Source organism: Odocoileus virginianus, unplaced genomic scaffold (genome assembly GCF_023699985.2).
Source record: "Odocoileus virginianus isolate 20LAN1187 ecotype Illinois unplaced genomic scaffold, Ovbor_1.2 Unplaced_Scaffold_14, whole genome shotgun sequence".
Classification (NCBI taxonomy): domain Eukaryota; kingdom Metazoa; phylum Chordata; class Mammalia; order Artiodactyla; family Cervidae; genus Odocoileus; species Odocoileus virginianus.
In genome coordinates this window covers 1,456,468-1,480,893 of record NW_027224276.1, presented here as the reverse complement: position 1 = coordinate 1,480,893, position 24,426 = coordinate 1,456,468, and the positions used below count along the sequence as shown (strand labels likewise).

The following is a 24,426-nucleotide window of genomic DNA, read 5'->3' as shown; positions in this document are numbered from 1 at the left end:
GGGTTAAGTCATGGAGGGAGGGCTCCTGGAGAAAGCGGGAAGGGCGGGACTGGCAGCACGGCCCCAAGAAGCTCTAGCTGGCAGAGAAGCTCTTCTGCCTGGGCCTTCTAGGCCCTTGCCACCTCCCACGCTGCTGCCTTCAACTTCACCTTCACCTTCCCTGCTCCCCCTTCTGCATCTTCCTGGCTCGCCTAGACTGGGCCTCCCTGCCTAATGCGTTCCAGGTGTAGCCATGGCCCCCTCCCCCACCGGGGACACAGGGGAGGGGGGCAGGGAAAGTGCTGGGCTCTTTCACACTGCCATCTCTTCGGGACTTCAGGACTCTGAGTCTCCAGACAGCTTCTGTCTCTGGAGAACTCCTTTCTCCCATGTCCCTGGCAGAGGCAGGCAGTGGTAAGAGGCACCCCCCACTCCCTCGCCCCAGCTCTGCCACTTTCTACTTTTATGTGATCCTGAGCAAATCACCTCACCCCTCTGAGCCTCGGTTTTCTCATCTACAAAATGGAGTTAGCATCCTCACTTCCTAGGGTTGTTAGGATTAAATGCCACATGTAGAGCACATTGTAGCCATGTTCAACAAGTGGCCCTGGTCTGCCCTTTTTGTCCCCTTTGCCTCTCTAGGCCTGCATCTCTCAGTGTCACTGTCTCTCTTCTGACTCGCCCCACCCCTTTTTTCCTGACTCCCTTTCTAGCTGTCCAAATTTCTGGGTCTCTGTAGTTTTCCTGTCTTTGTCCCAGTCTCTCTCTGTCTTTTTCCCCTCATGATTTCTCTGTGTCACCAAATCTCAATTTTGTCCAGGCCTCAGGGAAGTGGGGAGGGGGGATGGGTAAGTGTTGGGGGCTCTGGGGTCACACACAGCAGGGGTCAGAAGGGCCATTCCCCAGTGGCTTTGTCCTCAAGGGGAGGGAAATCCCAGCCAGCGTGGCAGCCCCAGTGCTGGGTAATTACTGCCCCCAGTGCTCCCAGCTGCAGCTCCACTCCCTTCCCTTCCTGTCCTCTTAAGTCCCCAGCCCCTCCCTGGGGGTGGAGCTACCACTCCCAGCCTTCTCTGGCCTCAGGTCCAGAGACGCTGGGAGGAGGTGGTTAGGCCCTCACAGTAATCAAGAAACTGGAAGAGGGATGGGCTGTCTGTGCTCCCTTGCGGCTGTGGCGTGTGTGTGTGTGTGTGTGTGTGTGTGTGTGTGTATGCACATGAGGGCACATGTGCCTGGCTGCCTAACTGTTTTTGTCTCCATGGGTCTGTTTTGTGTATATCTTAATGTTCTTGTTATTATGTATTTCCACATGTATGTTATACATCCATGTGTGTCTGTATACATCTAGGCCTGTATATGTTAAGTGTTCCTGTATTCCTGTTTTGTGTTACCTTGGCTCTGTCTGAGCCCTTGGGCCTTTTACAGTTGTTTCTGTATGTGGGTCTCTCTGTATGTAGACTGTGTATGTGTTTCTCTGCTAGTGCCTATCTCTGCATGGCCCCTATGGGTCTGCATCTTGGTGGTAGTGGTTGGTGAAGGAGGAGAGTGCCTCCCTGTCTTTTGGCCTTTTCGGCCCCTTCCTTCTATTCTTCCCTAGTCTTACAAGCCCAGGACTCTATTCACTGTGCCCTTCAAACACATGCTTTACCGCCCCACCCTTAGTATCCACACCTTTGCTCAGTTTTCTTCCCTTGCCTGCAGGACTGTGCCCAGTCCATCTATATGTGAAAAAACACTTCCTGGATGACTGGACTCAAAACCCATTTCCTTTAGAAAGTTCTCTTCCCTCCCCCTCTCCTCAATGTGATTTCTTTCCCAATTCAGCAGACATTGAGTGAGGATGTGCTCTGTGACTCTGGACACAAACACACTTGGGATCCAATCTCAGTTCAACCACTTCCTCAGGCAAGTTACTTTTTTCTCTGTGCCTCAGTTTCCTCATCTGTAAAATGGAGGTAATAGCATACAGAGTTGTTAGGAGGGTGCCATATAGGAAACAATGCCTGGAGCAGAGTAGGAGCTCAACAAACAGTTGAATCCTCATACCTTATATCCTTCACAAAAAAGTAAGCACCTTGAGTTCCAGAGAGTTCTAAAAGTTCTTGCAATCTCCTGCTTTTTTCACCAGGCATCCTAAACAGGGCAGAAGACAAGACAGAACAAAAGGCAGATTCCAGTTCAGGGAACTGCTGACAAGTATTGCATGAGCCAGCTCTCTGAAACTGCTCAGGTCCCTAGAAGACTGGGCCCTTCCCGAGGGTGGAGGAGAGACTCCAAAGCTGCTGCCCCAGGGCCATAGCATGTCAGATAGACCAGGAAGTAAATGGCAGATGTAGAAGGGGCCTTAAGGACCATCCAACTCAGATATTGCAAAGTGGTGTCCCACAAGTTGAATCTGACTCACACATTTCATTTGACCTACTCAGTGTTTTTAAAATTAAGGGATTTCACACAAAAGTCTGGATTTCTGATTTTCTTGAAACATTGGAAGACCTGAAAATGCAGAGGCCCTGTTACTGCAAGGTGACAATTAGATAAAGGGGAGAAGCTGCTGTCCCTGCTTTAAGTGAGGCATGTGCTCTCTAGTTTACCCCCATCCTCACCATCCTCTATTGTATTACGTTGTCCCATTTTACAGAAAGGTTCTCACTTTACACAAGGGTCCACACTTTACAGAATGTTTTTCACTTCACAAAAGGAACCTCATTTTACAAAAGAGTTCCTCCATTTTACAGAACAGTCTTGTATTTCGTTAGATTCCATTTACAGATGTCATCCATTTCACAAAAGGGTCTTTATAGAACACTCCTCACTTTATAGAATGTCGCTCCACTTTGAGGAAACCTTCTCCACATTGCAGAAATGGAATATTGCAAAGAAATTGCAGAAATTTCTTCCCTTTTTATCAAAGAGACCTCCATTTTACATAATGTTTCTCCAGTTTTCAAAAGGAAACATTCTAGGAAGCTCCTTACTTGCTAGAATGGCTCCCACTTTCCTAAAATGCCTTCACTCTGCAGAAGATGCCTCCATTTTTCTGCAGAGTTCTTATGTTCACAAGACCAGTCCACTTCAGGGAAGGACTCTGAGCTAGCCACAGGGTTCCTATAGACAGCTCCCCCTGCACTTCTCCTACTTGACAGAGCTTTGTGTTGAAACTTTCAGAGAGAACATCTGCCAGGCCAAACAAGTTTGGCTGCAAAAGCAGAGCAGTGCAGCTGGGCTGGACCTCACATTCAAGGGGCTGGTGGAAAGAGGTGGGGCAGCTACCCCACCTTTATCCTCTGCTTTTTTCTCAAGCTGAGGGGCTCCCCTTCCCCACCCCCCACAGAGCTGGCTTCCCCAAGGACATTTTCTTATTTGCTGTTCTTTTCCACTCCCTCTTCTTTCCTCACCCCACCCCACCCCCAGGAATTCAGCTGTCTCAGGGGCCTATCTCACACCCTGGAGAGGCAGGGATCTGGGGGTTGCTGAGAGAAGCATACACTGGGGGTCAGGAGACCTGCGTGCCAGGGCTGGCTTCTGCCCACAGTAGCATCTCACCAGTTCCTCACAATGAGAAGCACACACATACTCTCCCCATTTTGCAGATGGGGAAATTGGGGTCCAGAGTTGTGAAGCAATCCCCCACGTCACCAGGGAGTTAATGGCTGAGTTCTAGTCTGTGGCCCTATTAACTGTCTTGAGATTAAGCCAAGGCTACAGCTGGGAGAAGAGAGCGGGGGTGCTGCTGGCCAGGAAAGGGGAGAACTGGGAGCTGAAATTCCCAGAAAGAGGTGAGGGTCCAGTTCCAGTGGAAAAGTCCTTGTCCTCAAACTCAGCTATGGGGTAGACCTGCTCTGCCAGTAAGCCCAGAAGCACATGCTCAGGGCACCTGCCAATCAGTGCCGTGAAGCTACCAGAAACAATTTCTGGAGTGATTTTGCTATTTCAGTACCAATAAGTTGTCATGAGAAAATTCCAAATTCTGTTATACTTCTTGAAACTTACGATTGCATTTGGTTTCTATATTTTAATTGAATTTGAATGGAGGATGGGTACCACTGTCTTTTCTCTGCCATTCTGTCTCTAGTAGAAATCCTGCCCTGATCTGCGGAACTGTCAGAGAGTGGGGCTGGATTCTGTGTTCATCTGTGACTGGGTTTGCACATATTTCTTGGTGTGTTGATAGCTTTGTGTTGGGTTGCAGCCTGTGGCCCGTGGGTTTATATATCTGTGTGCATAGTTTTGTTTCTTTGTGGATGTACAGTTCTATTGGCTTTCAAGTTCAAGCCACATTGCCGGGGGGCTGGGGGTACTATGTGCTTTCCCTTCTTTGTGTCATGGACTCCTCAAACCAAGGGGCTGTGATTGTTATCCTATTTTCCACACAAGGAGACTGAGGCTCAGATAGATGGAGAGGCTTGCCCAGGGTCACACAGTAAGTGAGGGTGTTAGGATTTAACTGAGGTCTGTGTTACTCCTGAGCCAGATATTCCTAGTGAAGGCTTCACAACATCTTAATCCATGCAGTTTGGTCAGCAAGTGTGATCAAGCCACCCTTCTTTGGAATAGTCAAGTACCACAGGTTTTTAATTGTTGACTTTTTTTTTAGTAAATAAGACCAGATTCAAGGTTATATCTGAAATAATGTCACTGTCATGAGCATTCAGGCACCCACTGCAGGGAAATTGGGTAGAACCCACAGCTTGCCTGGTGCCACTATAGAGGCCTGGCTCCACCTCATTTATTAGAATCCCTTCTTGACTAGAGCTTTTGGAATTCACCCCAAAAAAGTAGATTTGAATTTCAAATGTACAACAAAAAAATTTTTAGTATAGCATAATAGATTTTGGGGCTTCCCTGGTGGCTCAGTGGTAAAGAACTCACCTGCCAATGCAGGAGACGCAGGTTCAATCCCTGGATTGGGAAGATCCCCTGGAGAAGGAAATGGCAACCCACTCCAGTATTCTTGCCTAGAAAATCCCATGGACAGAGGACCCTGGTGGGCTACAGTCCATGGTGGTCGCTAAAAAGTCAGACATGACTTAGCGACTAAAACAATAAACAACAGCAACAAATACATTTTTAGTTTAAGTATGCATGACACATGCTTATACTAAGAAATTATTCATTGCTTATCTGAAAGTCAGACGTAACTAAGCATCCTGTATTTTATCTGGCCATCCTGTCCCTGGCCTCTCCCTCCCTTGAGCTTCCCCAGTCCCGACAGGCTGACCCCCTTGCACTTCCTGAGCCGCACTTAGCTTTTCCTGAATGAGAGTCTCTTGTCTTTGAGATTGGGAGCTCCCTGAGGGTCAGGATCAAGATTGCCCTTCAGCCTGCTGAGGGCCTGTTGGAGGGTTTGCCCCATCCCACAGCAGAGCAGGGGCTGCACCTAGGCATCCTGGGGTGCCCAGGGAGTGTTTCCTGTTAGCAGCAAGAGATGTCTGAGTGTAGGTACGTGTGCACACCCTGTGCTGCACACATTGCATGTGGACCTGTGAGCAGCTCTGTGGTTCTCACTGGGTCTTTGCAGTTTTCCTCACTGCTCCCCCACTCAGACCAGGGACCAAACCTGTGCCCCCTGCAGTGGAAGCCTTTGGCCAAGTGACTTTCTATGGGGGGAGTGCCCTTTGTGGCCTCTGTTCTTATGGGTATTGGGGGCTCTGGTAAACCCAGTGGTCAAGGGACAGTGCTGGTGGAAGACCTTGTCAGGTATGTGGGTGTGGGTGCAAGTGTGAGAGAGAATATTATGGATTATCAACCATAAAAAATGGACTGGAGGATTTCCCTGACAGTCCAGTGGTTAAGACTCCACTTCCACTGCAAGGGGCTCAAGTGTTTGTTTTTTTTTAATTTATTTATTTTTAATTGGAGGATAATTGCTTTACAATATTGTGTTGGTTTCTGCCACACATCAACATGAACAGCCACAGGTATACATATGTCCCCTTCCCTCTTAAACCTCCCTCCCACCTCCCACCCCATCCCACCCTTCTAGGTTGTCACAGAGCACTGGGTTGAGTTTCCTGCATCATACAGCAAATTCCCACTGGTTATCTATTTTACATATGGTAATGCATATGTTTCAGTGCTACTCTCTCAATAAAGGGGTGCAGGTCTAAACCCTGGTCAGGGAACTAAGATCCCATATGTCAAGCAGTTTGGCCAAAAAAAATTAATTTAATTTAAAAAATGGACTGGAGAAAATCAATGTAGGACTTAAGAGGGTGGGGATGCAATGGGGCAGTGGGAAGAGCTCTGGTATCTAGGGCAGGGGAAGACCTCCCCTGGGAGCTCCGTGAAGGCAGACATAGGATTTTCACCTTCTCCAGCACCTAGTCTACTGGGCTCAGAGCAGGGCTCAGAAGTATTTGGGGGACTAAGCTAAGCCAAGGGAAGCCAGGGAGTTCAGCATGGTCATGAGGGGCCATAGAGAACTAGCTGGGAAGCTTCTATTTTCCCCATGGGCAATGGGGAGTTCATTGCAGATTCTTGTGCAGATAAGTGGTATGACTTGAGCTGAAGGTCCATTAGCCACTTAGAGGGAGCGACACATGGAGCTATGGGGGACACTAAGGGAAAACATAGGAGGAGACAGGAAAATGTAGGCAAAGGAGCATGGAGGGAACACTGCAATAGGAAAGAGAGGATCTTTTATCTTCTTCCCTCAGTGGAGCCCTGCCTGGTTCTTGGCCAGGCTCAGACTCCTGAATTGAAGCCCTGTTGTCGTAATCTGTGGGCAGGCTTGGGGGTGTTGTTCTCACCAGCTCCTGACTTTCTGAAGCACTGGGGCACACTTCTGCCCCTGTAGGTTCCCCTCTTTCCCAGCTTCCTCTTGGAGAGCAGAGTTAAGAAGTCCGGTCTCAGATCAGTCTGCTGCAAGTCTGTCACTGACTTGCTATGTGACCTTGGGCAAGTCACTGCCCCTCTCACTGCCTTCATCTCTTCGCTAGAATCTGCCCCTCTCACCTAGGAATCCAGGGTGTCCCTGACTATTTCAGTCCCATTCTGCAGGGCTGCCTGCAAGAAGGCAGAGAGAAAGGATAGGCAAGCCCACCTGTGGGCTCCCAGGTGAAGTGGGTGGGGAGGGAGCAGAGAGTGAGCCAGAACAGGGCCACAGAGGGTGGCAAGGTTACCCTATCCCTAGGACAAACAGTGAAGAGAGAGGGGTCCTAAGTAGAGAGGGGCTCGACCACCCTGGATGGACTGGGTAGGGAGGGCTTACCCAGGGAGGCCTGCCTGCTTTGAGGTATGGAGACAGGGCCAGGTGCGTGCCTCCAGGCCCAAGGAGGCAGACAAAAGGTACCTGCTGGGACCCTGGCACCCGTGTGTGTGTTACCCTGAGAGGGGTCTGTATGGTGGGGTGTCTGGCTTTGCTGTGTGGATCTCTGGCCCTGTCAGCTGCTCTCTCTCTGTCTCTCACTTTCTCTGGCCATGTGGTCTCTCAAAGTTCTGTCTCTGCATGTGCCGCCCTCAAGGTGATTCATCCTCATCAACCCCACGCCCAGGGGGAGGGCAGGGCAGGACCAGGCCAGGATATGCTGAGCAGGGCAGGGTAAGCAGCCCAGCTGAGCTGAGAGGAGCACCTCCTCCCTCCCAGCCAGGGCCCTGCCTGCTGTGGGAAAGGAAGTGAGGAAACTGCACCCAAAGCCAGGTACTGAGTGGGGGAGGGGGGCTCAGCCCAGGGCCTAGGGCACCTTGTTCCTTCAGGGCTGGGAGGGGACCATGGCCTGAGACCCCGGGGCCTTTGTGACTGAACTGTGGCCTGATGGAGTCAGAGACCCTGGGAAACTGTTGGAACCCTGTGGGTTGGGCTACTCCCTCCCTCCAGGACTAGGAGACCTGAAATTTCCTGCTGCTCTTTTTGCCTGTGACCCAGTAGAGTATTTCTGTGTTGTAGCTGTATGTTTTTGCAACAGAGGCTGCATGTGACACCATGACTGTGTAGACCAGGAGGCAAGTGTCATGTGTGTACCTGAGCCCCTAAGACCCAGGGACTCCACGGACATGTTTGTTTCATGAGTATGACATAGTAAGTTATGCCATGTGTGATTGTGTGTCTGTGATTTTGGGTACATGGTGGCAGGTGACTTTGTATTGTTTAGTCATTGTGCAAGGTTGTATATGACATGGTATAATAACTCCCAATGGCTATAGTCTTGTGACTGTGTGAACCATTTGCAGGTGTGAACCTGTAACACCATATCCTGGTGTGTATGACATTGTGGCCCTGAGATTGTGAGATACAGTGTAAATGGCACTGTATATCTTTGTGACTCAGTGGAACCATATTTGAGGAGTATATAAGTGGGTATATGATGGTAAGTGGTTAGGTGATTGTTATATGAAGCTATGTGTGAAATTGTAGATTTACCACTGTGTGACTTGTATCTTTGTGACTATGCATGGCCATGTTTGCCAGTGCATGTAATACTGTGAGGCTGTGTGATAATATGTGAAGCTGTGACTGTGAGTCTTTGTGACTGTGTGTGACCTGGCTTTCAGAAGCGTGATGGCACGATTGGATGTTTGAATTTTGTGTTCCCAAAGTTAAGTGAAACAGTGTGAATAACACCTGTGTCTCTGTGACTGAGTGAACCCATTTGTGGCTGGTCACGTATGAAACTGTGACACAGGGTAACAGATTCTTGGTGGCTATGAGAGGTCATGTGACTGTGGCATGGCAAAATTGGCACCATGTGTGGATGGGAGTTCTGGGGGCTCTTGGCGGCCACTCCCTCTCTTGTCCTGACACCTATTTGCTGCATCCTTCCCTATACGATGGTCTTTCATGGCTCTCTTCTGCCCACAGGCTGGTCATCCAGCTCCTCAAACTGCCATCCGGAGCTTGCCCTCTCTACTCTGCTCTGCTTTTTCCCTGACTTCTCTATCATCTGAGACCTGCCACACACAGATCCCTGCCCAGGCAGACCACATTGTTTCCCTTAGAATGTGTCATCCCTGGGTGCAGAGGTCTCCTCACACCTGCCAGACCGAATCTTCTCACCCCAGGGTGACCATCATCTCCCCCAGGACCAAAGACAGAGGTGGGTTTAGGGACCCCACGGTGAAGGAAGAGGGACAATGCAGAAAGGCCTCACTTTCCTGAATTTTTTTGCCTGGTGTCCTAAAGCTGTTCCTGTAACCTGAACTCTGCGTGCTGGCTGTGTGGGTGTGTGTAGGTGTGGAAATCGAGGAGGATAGTACAGATTAGTGGAGAAGGCAATGGCACCCCACTCCAGTACTCTTGCCTGGAAAATCCCATGGACAGAGGAGCCCGGTAGGCTGCAGTCCATGGGGTCGCAGAGTCAGACACGACTGAAGCAACACAGAAGCAGCAGCAGCAGCAGAACAGTACAGATTAGTGAGAAGCTGGAATTTGAAGAAGCAAAACTTTTATTCATGAAATATAATTTCATTATTTTCAGCTATATAAAATTGTAGAAAAGGAAGTCCAGATATCCTCAGGAACTAAAGAGAAAATGTGAAGAATGGTTTAGGCTCAGCATCTCACTGTGGCTATATAAACAACGGTGCAAGCATGTACACAAACAGTAGGCTTCTCGTGCCTGCCCCCAGCCTGGTTAAACTCCCTAGTAATGATGCCTGCTGACATACAAGAAATCAATGTACTAACCACAAAGAACTCTTGTCTATTAATGAAAACAGCTAGCCATAACTCTGGGCCTGGCTCCCCATCTGACTGCTGGAGTAAAGGTTTCCCAGAAAGACAGTGTAGCCAGGAGAGGGGTTCAGAGGAACTCGATACCACAGGTACCTGCTAAGACATACAACTTTCCAGTCTCCTTTGGGATAATCAGTTGCTTAACACCCAGTTTCTCCCTTTCTGCAGGGATGCACCAGGGAAACCGGATCCTGGTTAAAAGTTTGTCCCTTGACCCTGGCCAGGGCCTTGAGCCTCATCCAGAAGGTCCCCAGCGACTTCGCTCAGACCCAGGCCCCCCCACTGAAACCCCCAGCCAGCGTCCTTCGCCACTGAAGCGGGCACCGGGCCCAAAACCACAGGGTAAGTGGTTCCAGAGAGGGGACAAAGAAATGGCCCAGGAGAGGGGACAGAGGAGGGGAAAGGTTTGCCAGTGGCTGAGGAGAAGACTTGCTAGAAGGACAGGAAGCACCGCGGTCTAGGAGCAGAGGGCTGTGACCTGAGACTAATGAGCACATACTGGCATCTCACCTCAGGCCAGTTCTGCGCCTGTCTCAGGCAAAGGTGCAGACCAGGGGTTTGTGGAGGGGTTTGTGGCCTGGCTGCAACAACCAACTTCAAACTCAGCCCATTGGGATCTCCCCTCTTTATCCCATCCATCTCTCTAGTCCCCCCGAAGCCCAGCTACCTGCAGATGCCCCGGATGCCCCCACCACCTGAGCCCATCCCACCCCCACCATCACGCCCACTGCCTGCAGACCCCCGAGTAGCCAAGGGCCTGGCCTCCAGGGCAGAGGCCAGCCCCAGTTCTGCAGCAGTATCCTCACTGATTGAGAAATTTGAAAGGTGAGTCCAGCTCCTGGGGGACCCGATGGGGGGAGGGTGGGCCTGGAATAGAAAGGACAGTTGTAAGACAGGCCTCTCAGTCAAGCTCATGCCCTGCCTCCATGTGTGTCTACCACCCACCTCAGAGAGCCTGTGATTGTTGCCTCGGATAGGCCAGCCCCTGGCCCCAGCCCAAGTCCCACAGAGCCAGCCATGTTGCCACAGCCACCCCCACAGCCACCAGTGCCCCAGCTCCCTGAGGGCGAGGCATCCCGCTGCCTGTTCCTGCTGGCTCCCGGGCCCCGGGATGGCGAGAAGGTACCCAATCGGGACAGCGGCATTGACAGCATCAGCTCACCATCCAACAGCGAGGAGACCTGCTTCATCAGTGATGACGGGCCCCCTAGCCACAGCCTCTGCCCTGGGCCCCCTGCCCTGGCCAGTGTCCCTGTTGCCTTGGCCGACCCCCACCGGCCCAGCTCCCAGGAGGTTGATAGTGACCTGGAGGAGGAGGACGACGAGGAGGAGGATGAGAAGGACAGAGAAGTCCCAGCGCCTCTGATGGAGAGACAGGAGTCCGTGGAGGTACTGACCCACGTTCACCAAGAGGCAGGACTGTGTGGAGAAACCAGAAGCCTGGCTTTTACACTTGGTTGTTTCCCCAGCTCAGTATTTCTCAAGACAGGGCATTGTTTCCACTTGGAATGTTTGGCTTCCCTGGTCTCCTGGTACTAAATATCAGTAGCAGACCTGTACCATGTCCCTGTATCACTCTAACTACAAAAATGACCATTCATAGTTCCAAGTGCCCATGAGGAAAATTGCTGTACCCTCATCTGAGAACCACCAGCTGGGCCTCAGTTTTTCCATCTTAAAGATGGGCATTCTGGTTTGGGATCTTTAGAGTCCTGCTCCAGCTGGACAATCCCCAGATTCAATAGCTATGTGAAGTTGGGCAAGTCTCTGCTGCCCCACCATAACCTTAGTTTCCTTATTTGTAAAATGGAAAATCTCACATCCAGAGAGACTTCCAGACAACTGGCCTCTGGAAGGGCACAAGAACTTAGAGCCCCCTAGGAGCCTGAGGCTGTGAGACAAAAGCTCTCAGCAGCAGGAACCCCTTTCTGTGCCCCAGCAGCCTAACACTGCTTCCAAGGCATCCTTGCACTTAATTAGGTCATAGGCAGAATACCTGTGTCACTAGAACCCAGCTCAGATGAAGGGGCCAAGGTCTGGGACTCAGCAAATATGTGTCCAGTAAACAGGCAAGGACAACAGGCAATGAGTTTTATACATTTATATTCTTTTGGGTTTTCCTCACGCCTCAGGTACTCAGCAAGCCTTTACTGACAATGAACTGAGTGGGTGAATAAATAACTAAGATTTATAGTCTACTTAATCCATAGTCTGCTATGTTTCACTTACATTAAATCATTTAGTTGACTCAATTACAAATGGACTTAGGTCCTATTATTATCTGTATATGCAGATGAAGAGACTTAAATACAAAACATTTATACAACTTATTCAAGCTAGTAAATGGCAGAGCTACAATTTGAACCTAGCTAGGAAGTCTCACTTTCTAGCCCACACATTACCCACTACACTATGCAGAGTGAATAGAGGGAGCAGATGGCCAGGTGAATGAGTGGCTGAATGAGAGATACACAATATCAGAATTGAGGGGTGGTCTTTATGACACACAGGGGAGTTGGGGTGAAGCTGTGAGGCTTATGGCTTCAGAGATGGGAGGTACGGTTATCTTTAAGTGGCATTAGGTGTAGAGTAGCATTTATGGTATTCTGAGAATTTTAGGGGTTTGGGTGAAGGTTAGGGTACAGGATGATAGACCAGCAGTTGCCTCTTCTCTCTTCAGTTGACTGTGCAGCAGAAGGTGTTCCACATTGCCAATGAACTCCTGCAAACTGAGAAGGCTTACGTTTCCAGGCTCCATCTCCTGGATCAGGTGAATGGTCCTGCAGGGGCACCAGGGCACCAGGATCCGGTAGGTGGGTGCCAAAGAGGAAGTGAGAGGGCCTGAGCCTACCCCTATCAGTGGGGCCAGAATCTAGAGGTGGTAAGGCTCCTCTTTGACCTTGACCCCCATCCTGTCCCCCTGAAGCCAACTCTGATTCATGACCCCAAGCTTGATCTTTGTATCAACCCTCATTCCTAATCCCTAACTACAACTCTAATCCAGCCTGAATTAACCTGACTGTGAACCAGACTCTGACCCTCATTCTAAACCTGGCCCTATTCCTGACCCCCAAATCCACTAGAATCCCAAGGGGTAGGAATTTTTGTCTGTTCACTGCCTGGCACACAGTAGGCACTCAAAAATATTTTTATTTGTCACATGAATGGATCTAATTCCAACCTTCTCTCTGACCCTGAGTCTAATTTTGACCTTGACCTTGATCCTGACTTATTGTTCCAATGTCTACCTCCAGATCCTAACCTTGACAACCTGAAATCAACCCCACACACAAGCCTCACTCCATTCCCTCACTCCTCAGTCTCAAGATCAGTGCTGACCCCAAAGCTCCATAGAGCTGCCCACAAACACTGCCCTCACCTGCAAGCTGCTCCTTTCCCAGCCAAGCCCCAGGCCCCACTGGGCTGAGCACACATACCCTGCCCCACAGGTGTTCTGCGCTCGGCTGCTAGAAGAAGCTCGGAACCGCAGTTCCTTCCCAGCTGACGTCGTCCACGGCATCTTCTCTAACATCTGCTCCATCTATTGCTTCCACCAGCAGTTCCTGCTGCCTGAGCTAGAGAAGCGCATGGAGGAATGGTGAGGGGCCCCAAATCTAGGCTGCCCACCTTCCTATCCACTTGCCTGCTGAGCCCAGGCCCGATGTGTGCACTAGAGTTTATTCCTACCTGCCCTCTCCCCTCATCGCCTTTCACAAAAAGAATCAGGCCTGAACTCTGCTTTCCAGGCCCTCCCAATCTAGAATGAAACACAGATCAGGACTCAGAAAATTACAACAGAATAGCAAAGTACACCCACCAAATTCTGGAGTCCCAGTTGGAAACTTCAGGCTGGGGGACTTGTGAATGTCCTGTCTAGGTGCTCAGGCAGAGACCTCAACCTGGAGGTTCATCCTGGGGTCTCATTCCAGATACTCAAGGTTAGGAGCCAAATTGGTTGGGGTCAAATTCCAATTCTGCCACTTGCAAAATTTGTGATGTTAAACAAGTTTCTTAATTTACTGTGCTTTCATTTCCTCAGCTGTGAAATGAGGGTAATAATAATAGCCTACCTTGTAGGGTTATTTTAAGGAATGAATGAGTTGATACATGTAGAGAGCTTAAAATACTACCCAGTATATAGTTAAGTGCTAAGTTTTGAACTGTGGTGTTGGAGAAGACTCTTGAGAGTCCCTTGGACTGCAAGGAGATCCAACCAGTCCATCCTAAAGGAGATCAGTCCTGGGTGTTCATTGGAAGGACTGATGCTGAAGCTGAAACTCCAATACTTTGGCCACCTGATGTGAAGAACTGACTCATTTGAAAAGACCCTGATGCTGCTGGGAAAGATTGAAGGCAGGAGGAGAAGGGGACGACAGAGGATGAGATGGCTGGATGGCATCACCAACTCAATGGACATGAGTTTGGGTGAACTCCGGGAGTTGGTGATGGACAGGGAGGCCTGGCATGCTGTGGTCCATGGGGTCGCAAAGAGTCGGACACGACTGAGCGACTGAACTGAACTGAAGTGAATGTGAGCCATTTTTTAATCAGTGCTATGATTGTTGTCGTTGTTATTCCCTGGTGGCTCAGACGGTAAAGAATCTGCCTGCAATGCAGGAGACCTGGGTTCGATCCCTGTGTCAGGAAGATCCCCTGGAGAAGGGAATGGCTACCCACTCCAGTATTCTTGCCTGGAGAATTCCATGGACAGAGGAGCCTGGTGGGCTATAGTTCATGGGGTCACAAACATTTGGACACGACTGAGCAGCTAATACTTTCACATCAGTACAATGATAGAGCTGAGAATGGGAGGCTGTGGGAATCAAAGGGACCAAAACTAGCCTAGGGATTAACAAAGGATTCAGGGAAGAGGTGAGATCTGAGCTGAGTCCTGGGGTAGAAAGGCAAGGTTCATAGGCAGTCTCCTGGCTTCCAGGCTCTCCTCTTCCAATTCATCCTTTAGTGTCTATATCACTTTCCCTGATGGTCTTTCTGAACAACAATCAGACCAGACCATGTTACTTCCTGATTAAATCATCTCCATGCTCCCCACACCCACAGGATAAAGTACGTCTTCATGCTACATGAAGTCACTTCCTACATCTCCCCAACTGCTATGACCACTGAGGGCTGAACCAAGGCCACTTCTTGTTGTCTCCCCCAGCAGACTGTGACTAATGAAGATTTGGTCCTATGTGTCCTCCAATAGACTGTGACTCTTGAGGAGTGCAACCAGGTCTGGTTACTTTGACTCCCCTACCAGACCATGACCCTCTCAGGGATCAGCTAAGTGTGGCTTATTTGTGTCACCAGAATAACCCAGTACAAGGCTGGGCACAGAATCAATAGGCAGTGTATGAAGTGGCCCTTCCAGGTGTCCTAGGATGTGTCATCCCTTATGCTCAGGGCAGGGCAGAGTTGGGGTGGGTGGGCCCAGGCTGTGGTCTTAGGTCACACTGAGCCTTTCAGCCTACTTATTCTATAATATAAGCAGCACTTCCAGAGGAACAGACTGGCTGAGAAGTAGATTTCCAGGACTGGGATAAGAATGGCCTGTAGAGTGGGGGCACTGTGTGGAACAAGGATCAGCAGGACCAGGTCAGCCCCTGTTTCCACCCCAGGGACCGCTACCCACGCATCGGAGACATCCTGCAGAAGCTGGCACCCTTCCTCAAAATGTATGGCGAGTATGTGAAGAACTTTGACCGAGCTGTGGAGCTGGTCAACACCTGGACAGAGCGCTCCACCCAGTTTAAAGTGATCATCCATGAGGTGCAGGTAAGCAGTGAAGCTGGATGGGGCCGGCTGAGGTGGACAGGTCTGTGGGGACCTGGTCAGGGGTTTTTGGCCAGACCTGAACCCTCCTACTTCTGCCTGTCATAGAAGGAGGAAGCCTGTGGCAACCTGACATTGCAGCACCACATGCTGGAGCCCGTGCAGCGCATCCCCCGTTATGAGCTGCTTCTCAAGGACTATCTGTTAAAGCTGCCCCATGGCTCCCCGGACAGCAAGGACGCCCAAAGTGAGTGCATACAACCGGGCCCTCCTCCCCACCCTCCCCCCTCACCACAGACAACTAACAGGGTCAGCCTTCCATTGCCATGTAATTGAGATCTCAGAGTAGGACCTCCAAACTGAAAGGCCCACCTTGAGTGTCTGGAATGAGACCCCAGGATGAACCTCCAGGTTGAGGTCTCTGCCTGAGCACCTAGACAGGACATTCACGAGTCCCCCAGCCTGAAGTTTCCAACTGGAACTCCAGAATTTGATGGGTGTACTCAGAAAGATCCCCTAAAGGGATCTCTTCCCTAGGTTAAGACCCCAAGGCTGACCCCTTGACTGGTTCTCAAATAAAGTTGTCCCCAATCCAAAATGAAACTGAGCTTAAACCCTCAGGGACTGAGCCAACAGGCTAAGAGCCCAGACTGACCCTCTCAGGCCAAGTTTTCTTTACTGAATCTTCACTGCTGAGCTCCCCAGAAAGAGACTTGTCTCATCAAGTCCCTGACTTTCCATTCTCCACATTTAGAGCTTCATTCTGTACCCACCAGTCACTACCCAGAATGACCCTCCCAAAAGAACCTCCAAGTCTGATCAGAACCCCCTAAAATCACCTCCCCATAACTGAGTACCCCAGACTGGACTCTGTATTTTCTGCCTCCCAGATTTGAATCTCTAAGCTAAAATACCACCTCCCTAGACAAGTACACACTGAACCACTAGCAAGGGTTTCATTCTGATTCTTTCAATATGGGACCCACTTCTCAAGGTTACACCCCAAGAGTGCTCCCCAGAGTCTCCCCAGCTTTCTCTCCCCAGACTGTTATTTTCATTTATTCCTTCATTAACATAATAGATCATTTCTTCATCTATTTACTGAGTACCTTGGTGCTCTGTGCATTGTCCTAGGCACAGGGGATATGGAAGGTGAACAAGACAGACAAGGTCCTTGATCTCAGGGAGTGTGTGTTCTAGTCGGGGAGATAAACAGTAGATAAAAGTCATAAATACACAGGAGAACATTAGATAGGTGCTATGTGTGATTCAGATAATGAGAGGGTGATGTGACAGTGACTGGGGGAACCAACTTTAGCCTGGGTGACCTCTCAAAAGAGGATATTTGAATCAAATATGAACAAGAAGAGGAGAGCCATGTGCTGAGTAGGGAGGAGCATGTCCCTGGCAGAAGCAATAGCAGGTACAGAGTTCCTAAAATCAGCCTTCAGATTGAGTTCACCTAAATTAGTTTCCTGTTTTATACCAATCTCAGCCCTATATGAGTCCCTAGAATAAACTTCAGAGCTTGAGTTTGGCCAGCTGAACTCCCCACACTGAGCCCAAAGATAAGCCCCTCAGAAAGAACTTCCCAGTCCAGTTTTCTGAGCTGCTAAGAATGAGAATCACTGAAGGACAGCCAGCCTGAGATGTGCTCACTAGGCTCCCCAGCCCAAGATCTTAAGTTGACCTCCCTATTTTTTTTTTACCCCTCAAACTAAAATCCCCAGGTAGAGCCACAGAAAGTACCTCCAGATCTGAGCCCCACTGAATCATATCTCTGGTTCCACAGTGACTCTCCTACTTTATATTTCCCAGACTGAACTCTGGAGCCTGGACCCTAGACTGAGTTCCCCAAACCAGGCCAGCTGGAACTCCTGGCCTGAGCAGCCCCCCTGAGCCCAAGACTGAACTCTAACCAAGATCCTCGACTGCCCAGCCCAGACCAGGCCCCATCAGAGCTTCCAGACAAAACTACCAAGCTCCTAGACAAAGCTCCCCAAACCACACTCCCTAACCCTAACCCAAAAGAAATCCTGGACTGAAATCCCCACACTCAATCACCAGAGCCTATACCCACTGGACCCCTGGAAAAGCCCATCTATACCCCCAACACAGGACATCTCCAGACAGAGTTCCTGATAGCAAAGTAGTCTGAGCCCAGTGGCCTCTACAGGCCCGAGCTTATATGACCACAGCTTGCCAGAGTCTTCTTCCTGCCCCCTTTCCTTGGCACTGCCCACCTCCACGACCCAGCATACCCCATGCAGAATGTGTGGAAGAAAGGGCAGCTCTAATGTCAGCTCTGCTGCCTCCTGGGGCACACAGCCTAGGGTTGTACCTCTTCTCTCTGATTCTCAGTTTCCTCATTGGACAAACAAGGCACATAAGGTTGTTATGAGGGTTGAAGAATGTTAGGCAAACTATCTATTCAGGAGCCCAGGAAAATGTGGTAGAACCTTTTCCCCATCCCAGGGAGCTCCTAGTCTGCTGAGGGATGCAAATAGGTAAATACACGATGAATACATAATGTGACTGGCGGGACAGAAGGGAGCAAAGGGGAAGGTGGAAACCCAGACAGTGTCCTAACCCAGCCTGGGTACTCAGGGAAGGCTTTTTGGAGGAGCTGAGCTGAATCCAGAAGACTGAGTTGGCCAGATGAAGCAAGACAGGACACGTTTAGGGAGGTGCAAGTGGAGAAGGCTGGAGAGGTCAACAGACGCCTCTGTTGACCAAGGGCTTAGAATGCCAGGCTAAAGGACTGGGTCTTTACCCTGCAGGCATAGGAGAACCACTGACAGATTTGAACAGAGGAGTGACAGCAACCTGTGTGTAAAAACGTGCCCTCTGACAGCTAGGGTGGAAAAGGGCTGAGAGCTTGGAGACTGGCACCTGAAAGGCCTGAACTGGGTTAGAGACCACAGATCTTGAGCACCAAGACTTGGTCATTGAGAGACAGCCTCCTGGGAAAATAACACTTGCTTGGCCAACCATGTGGACTCTCTGCAGAAGCACCTGTGCATGTTTTCTGAATGGGAAAATCCAGCACCATGCAAACAAGAATTGGGTACAGTGCAGCTGGGCCTCAAGCATGGACAAGATTCATTAGTGTGTGGAGATGCGTAGGGATTTATTTCGTATTTTTTTCTGATACCTAGTCACAATAGGAAGTATGGAAATAGAGGAAAGCTGAAAGAGGCAAGGAAGAAAATCATCTATGATGCAAAACTCCAGAGAATAAGAGTGAGGAACATTTTGACATAATTTCTTACTGGTATTTTTAATACACATATATTTGTGGCATTGAGATCATGTGGTATACACAAGTTTGTATCCTTTCCTTTTCCTAAAATATCCTGAGCATTTCACAGATCATGAAAAATCCTACAAAAGCATCATTTGCAAAGGTTGTTTAGTATTGTATTATATGAATGCACATTACTCTGTTTAACTGAACCCCTACAGTTGTATTGTTTCTGGTTTGACATTATTGTAAATACCACTGCAACAAAAGTATATTTGTACATAGAACACATATTTTCTTAGTATAGATTCCTATCGTCAGAATTATTGAGACAAAGAACTGTCTCTGTTTCTTTATATGACTTGTTTTCTGATTATAAAAGTTAATACATATTCTTTATCAAAAATTTGGAAAAAGAAGACAGTGAAATCACCCAGAGTCCCATCATCCAGAGACAACTTTTTAAAAAATTTATTTAATTGGAGGCTAATTACTTTACAATATTGTAGTGGTTTTGCCATACATTGACATGAATCAGCCATGGGTGTACATGTGTTCCCCATCCTGAACCCCCCTCTCACCTCCCTCCCCATCCCATCCCTCTGGGTCATCCCAGTGCACCAGCCCTGAGCACCCTGTCTCATGCATCGAACCTGGACTGGCAATCTATTTCACTTATGATAATCTACATGTTTCGATGTTATTCTCTCAAATCATCCCACCCTCGCCTTCTCCCAAAGAGTCCAAAAGACTGTTCTATACATCTGTGTCTCTCTTGCTGCAGAGACTTTTTAAAAAAATTATTTATTTATTTTTGGCTGCACTGGGTCTTCCTTGCTGCAGGCAGGCTTTCTCTAGTGGTGAACAGGAGCTACTCTCTAGCTTCAGTGCTCAGGCTTCTAGTTACAGTGGTTTTTCTTGTTGCAGAGCATGGGCTCTAGGTGCGTGGGCTTCAGTAGCTGCAGCTAACCGCTCCAGAGCACAAGCTCAATAGCTATGGCACACGGGCCTAGTTATCCTGTGACATGGGATCTTCTCGGAACAGGGATCAAACCCATAAAACCCTGCAGATTCTTTACCACTGAGCCACCAGGGAAGCTCCTGATACAACTTGTTAAACATGGGTATATGTCCTTCCAGTTACAGGTGTAACTATTACTATTATTTTGTTTGTAGAAATAATAACCTTAAGCTTGTGTTTTATTGGCTGCCAGCTATTTCATGTCCTGTGGTTCTGCTACTACTGTGGCATTGATCGAGTCATTTTCTGATTTTAAGTGATGTTGCTATGGACATCTTTGAGGCTGGCACTTTCTGGAATGGGGAGGGTGTGGTCAGGCCAGGAGGAGGTATTTAGGGAGCAGAGAAGCTCCCAAAGCCTTTTTTCTGCTAGCCCCTATCTGACCTCCCACTCTGTCTGCAGAGTCTCTGGAACTGATAGCCACAGCAGCAGAGCACTCTAATGCTGCCATCCGCAAAATGGTGAGTGGCCCTTCTAGCCCCTGCCTTTCCTTGGCCAGCCACCTATCTCCATCCTGGGGGATGGGAGGCTTGCAACTTGTGGACATCTGAGGGGAGGCTGGAACCTCAAACCTTGCCTTTTACTCACTACCAGGAGCGAATGCACAAGCTGCTTAAGGTATACGAGTTGCTAGGAGGTGAGGAAGACATTGTCAGCCCCACCAAAGAGCTCATAAAAGAAGGCCATATCCTTAAGCTGTCAGCAAAGAATGGGACCACTCAAGACCGATACCTCATACTAGTAAGTGCCAGGGGTAGGGGTGCAAGTGGGCCACACCACCCCCACCCCGCCCTGCCACATTGACCCGGTACTCACTCAAGGCTGTACTTCCGGCTCTCCATTCCTTCCTCTACTAATGCATTGTATTTTTACTACCTATACTGGGCATTTTTTTCTCAACTTTACAGATTATGTAACTAAAACTTAGAGAGAACTGACTTGCCCAAAGCCACCCAACTAGGAAGTGACTCCCATGCCTAGGCTCTTTCCTTGCAACCTTTGTGCCCAATCTGGTCTGTGTTTTCTCCATCTATTGCCTTGAGTCCCCAGCAGTAAAGTTTCAGGAGTCCTATAAGGGAAGGGAGCTGAGCCATAGCCCTTGAGGGGCCTCCACACATACATCCAAAACCTTTTCCTTCCTAGTTCAACGACCGCCTCCTTTACTGTGTGCCCAGGCTGCGGCTCCTTGGCCAGAAGTTTAGCGTGCGGGCACGCATTGATGTAGATGGCATGGAGGTAAGCACCAGGAGGTGGGAAAGGGGGACCTGGAGTGGGACCCTGGTGCTGGGAGGAACAAAGATGTTCTGACTCTGACCCCAAGTGTGTGCATGTGTGCATAGGGTGAGGGCTCTGTGGCGCTCAGTAGGTGAGCTCAGTAGTTCACCAAGCCCTTTTCTTTCTCCATTCAGCTGAAGGAAAGTTCCAACCTCAATCTGCCTCGGACCTTCCTGGTGTCAGGAAAGCAGCGCTCCCTGGAGCTCCAGGCCAGGTACTTGTCCTTGCCTATATCTTCTCTCCAGCCTCCTGTTGCCTTCAGATATGCTGAGGCATTCTAGACCTAGTGCCAGGGGACTGGCTACCTCCCTAGAGGAGAGAGTATTCCAGAGAAAGGATGGGTCCCTTTCCCCAAAGATGCTTGCTCTTCTGATGGGTTTTGTTAGAGGAGAGGGAAGAATGAGATAGTAATCCAAACATGAGTAACAGTAGCACAAATAGTTTATTGTGGATTCAGAGATTTAAGAGAAATAACAACCAAATGCAATGCCTGGTCCATGATAGGAGTCTTGTTTGAGAAAAACAGCCCTAAGAGACATTTTCAAGACAGTAGAGAAAATCCTAAACATGAACTGGGCATTAGCTACCAGGGCATTATTGCTAACTTTCTCAGGTGTGATAATGGTATACGAGGATATAGGGGAATGGCCTTTTTTTTTGGTGATGCATGCTGAAAATTTAGTATCATGATATCTGTAACTTATTTTTAAATGATTTATATCAGCCTATATATATATATATATATATATATATATACATATATATACACACACATACACACATATGTATAAGATATAGCAAAATATTTTTTTAAATTTGCATCTATGTAGTGAATATATATTTAATGTACTTGTGTTATCCTATCTACTTTTCTGTATGCCTGAAATTTTTCATAATAAAAAAATCTTTAAAGAACAACTTTTAAAATAATGTCCAGCTATTTAACAAAGGGACCTTCATATCCATTCCCTACTTGAATGATTATAATAATAGTTCACATTTAATGAAGACTTGCTCTTGTGCCAGGCACAGTTTTAAGTTAATTTTAACTTGTTTAAATTTACTAGTTGAACTCTCAAAACCCTTGAAGTAGCCTCTGTTACTATCAACCCCATTTTACAGATGAGGAAACTGAGGCACAGAAGAGTTATACACCTTTCTCAAGATCCCGCAGCTAGAAAGAAGCAGAGCTGTAATTGGTGATAGGGTATCAAAGCCATGGTCAGGGCCAGAGAGTGAATGCATGTGGGTAGATGATCTACTTCTGAGAGGCTGCAAAGAATAAGAAATCAGAGTCAGAACTCTCATTGCTGGGACTACATGGAAGCAGGAGAGAGATGAATGTGGGCTAGAGGGTGTCCTGGAAGATGAGAGAAGGCAGTTGGGTTTGATGCTCTGAGAGACTAAGCATCTCAGAGGCCTGAAGCCAGGAAAGTGAGAACAAAAGTGACAACAGGCACAGCCAGGGGAGGGCAGATGTGGGGCTCAGTCAGGGCTCAACAGAGCCTAAATGACAAGCCACATGACTGGGACAGGTCACCCGCTAGGACGGGAAGGAGGGGGCTGCTGAGGGGTGCTGGGCCTGGAAGGTGCGTCGAGCAGTGGAGGATTTTCTCCTAGTAGCAGAGGGAAGGCATGCAGAGTTTGCTTTGCGGTTGCTTTTTTGCCCTTTAAGTTGTTTTTAATGAAAAATTTCAAGTAACCAGAAAAGTAGAAATACAACAAATACTCATATGCCCACCACTTAGCTGATTCTCAACTTTGGTGACATAGGAATCAACTGAGGAGCTTTAAAAAAGACTGATGTCTGGGACCCACCCCTGGAGACTTTGGTTTAATTTATCTGGGGTATAGCCTGAAGATGGGGAGTTTCAATAGCTCCCCCAAGTGATTTTAATATTATGTGCATCAGGGCCTGGAGACTTCATGGACTGCAGTCCATGGGGTCACAAAGAGTTGGACACCACTGAGCGACTTTCACTTTCACTTTCCTCTGCCAGCAGAAACAAAGAAGGTGATATTGCTGGTATGATTCAACCTGGCACCAGGGTTTAGAAGCACTGAGTTAGGAATCAGTATATATTTTTGCCATATAAATATTTTGCTGAACCATTTTAAAGTAAATTACAGACATAACTCTTCACCCCTATATACTTAAGTATGCACTGCCAAAAACACTATTGTGGCTCTTAAACATCAAAAGCAATATTTAGTGCAAAGAAGTTAGAAAATATACATAAATAAAAAATAATTTGTAAAAAAGAATACAATCAGAATAAAGTAAAATCCCCTAGAACTGTACCACCCAGAGACAGTCAGTGCTGATGTGTTGGCAGAAACTCTTTCTGGCTTCTCCTCTATTTGCATATGTATACACACACAGAAACACACAATGTTTCCTTTCCATATTTTATTATGAGTATTTTCCAAAATACAGGAAAGTTTAAATACAGTGAACACCCAAGCTCACCATGTAGATTCAAGTGTTAATATTGTGCTATATTTACTTTATCACAAATCAATCATTTCATCCACCTACCAATCCATCTTATTTTTTTAATGCATTTCACCAAGTAAGTTGCAGATATCATACTCACCCCTAGACTTTGGCATGCATATCATTAACTAGCATTCAATATTTGTTTAAGGTCTCCTCCTTTTTCTTGAGGCAAAATTTTCAGAGTGAAATGCACTGGTCTTAAGTGTACCACCGATGAGTTCTGACAAATGTAAACACTCATGGCACATGTGTTTTTAAACAAAAAGGGAATGCTATGTTTATTTTATATATGTTGTTTTGAGTTAACATATTATAAACAGCTTTATCACTTATCTTGTGTGTAAGTAGTGATATACAGCATCATTTCTTTTTTTAAAACCTGAGCCCCTGTTGTTGGACACGTAGATTGCTTCTAATTTTTCATGACAATAAATAGCATTACAGTGGATATTCTTGTAGCTAAATTTTGACTCACATCCTTGATTTTTCATGAAATGATCCTAAGGATACAGTCATATTTTCATATTAGAAAAATACTTTTGATGTCTGGAGTGTAGATGGGCTTCCTTTGTGGCTCAGCTGGTAAAGAATCCGCCTGCAATGCGGGAGACCTGGGTTCGATCCCTGGGTTGGGAAGATCCCCTAGAGAAGGGAAAGGCTACCCATTCCAGTATTCTGGCCTGGAGAATTCCATGGACTGTATAGTCCATGGGGTTGCAAAGAGTCGGACATGATTGAGTGACTTTCACTGGAGTGTAAATGTGGAAGGAGATTAGAGGAGGCCAGGCGGGAGTCAGCCAAGAGGCTGGCCCCTACTCCTAGTGAGCTGTTGATGGGCCTGCACCAGGGCAGACAGGAGAGTTAGGGAAGGAAGGCAAAGGGAAGGGGAAACACACTGATTGAGCACCTAGTGTATCAAGGGTTGTGCTGGGCAGTTTATACATCACCTCAGTTACTGCTTTAAT

The 24,426-nt window shown here is 48.1% G+C and overlaps 1 protein-coding gene across 2 annotated transcripts in view; it reads left to right on the top strand.

The window, feature by feature from the left end:
* The window catches only part of FGD1 (FYVE, RhoGEF and PH domain containing 1), a 37,830-nt gene that overhangs the window by 8,047 nt on the left and 5,357 nt on the right, over positions 1–24,426 (top strand). Inside the window, exons 2-12 of one of the 2 annotated variants that reach the window (XM_020905045.2) lie at positions 9,815–9,988; positions 10,294–10,471; positions 10,819–11,035; positions 12,327–12,416; positions 13,096–13,244; positions 15,268–15,424; positions 15,530–15,668; positions 20,089–20,147; positions 20,281–20,427; positions 20,830–20,922; positions 21,096–21,175. In XM_020905045.2, the coding sequence (XP_020760704.2) occupies positions 9,815–9,988; positions 10,294–10,471; positions 10,819–11,035; positions 12,327–12,416; positions 13,096–13,244; positions 15,268–15,424; positions 15,530–15,668; positions 20,089–20,147; positions 20,281–20,427; positions 20,830–20,922; positions 21,096–21,175 (1,483 nt within the window). Of the gene's footprint in view, positions 1–9,814; positions 9,989–10,293; positions 10,472–10,596; positions 11,036–12,326; positions 12,417–13,095; positions 13,245–15,267; positions 15,425–15,529; positions 15,669–20,088; positions 20,148–20,280; positions 20,428–20,829; positions 20,923–21,095; positions 21,176–24,426 lie in introns of both variants that reach the window. The other variant, XM_020905044.2, reaches the window with a different exon arrangement.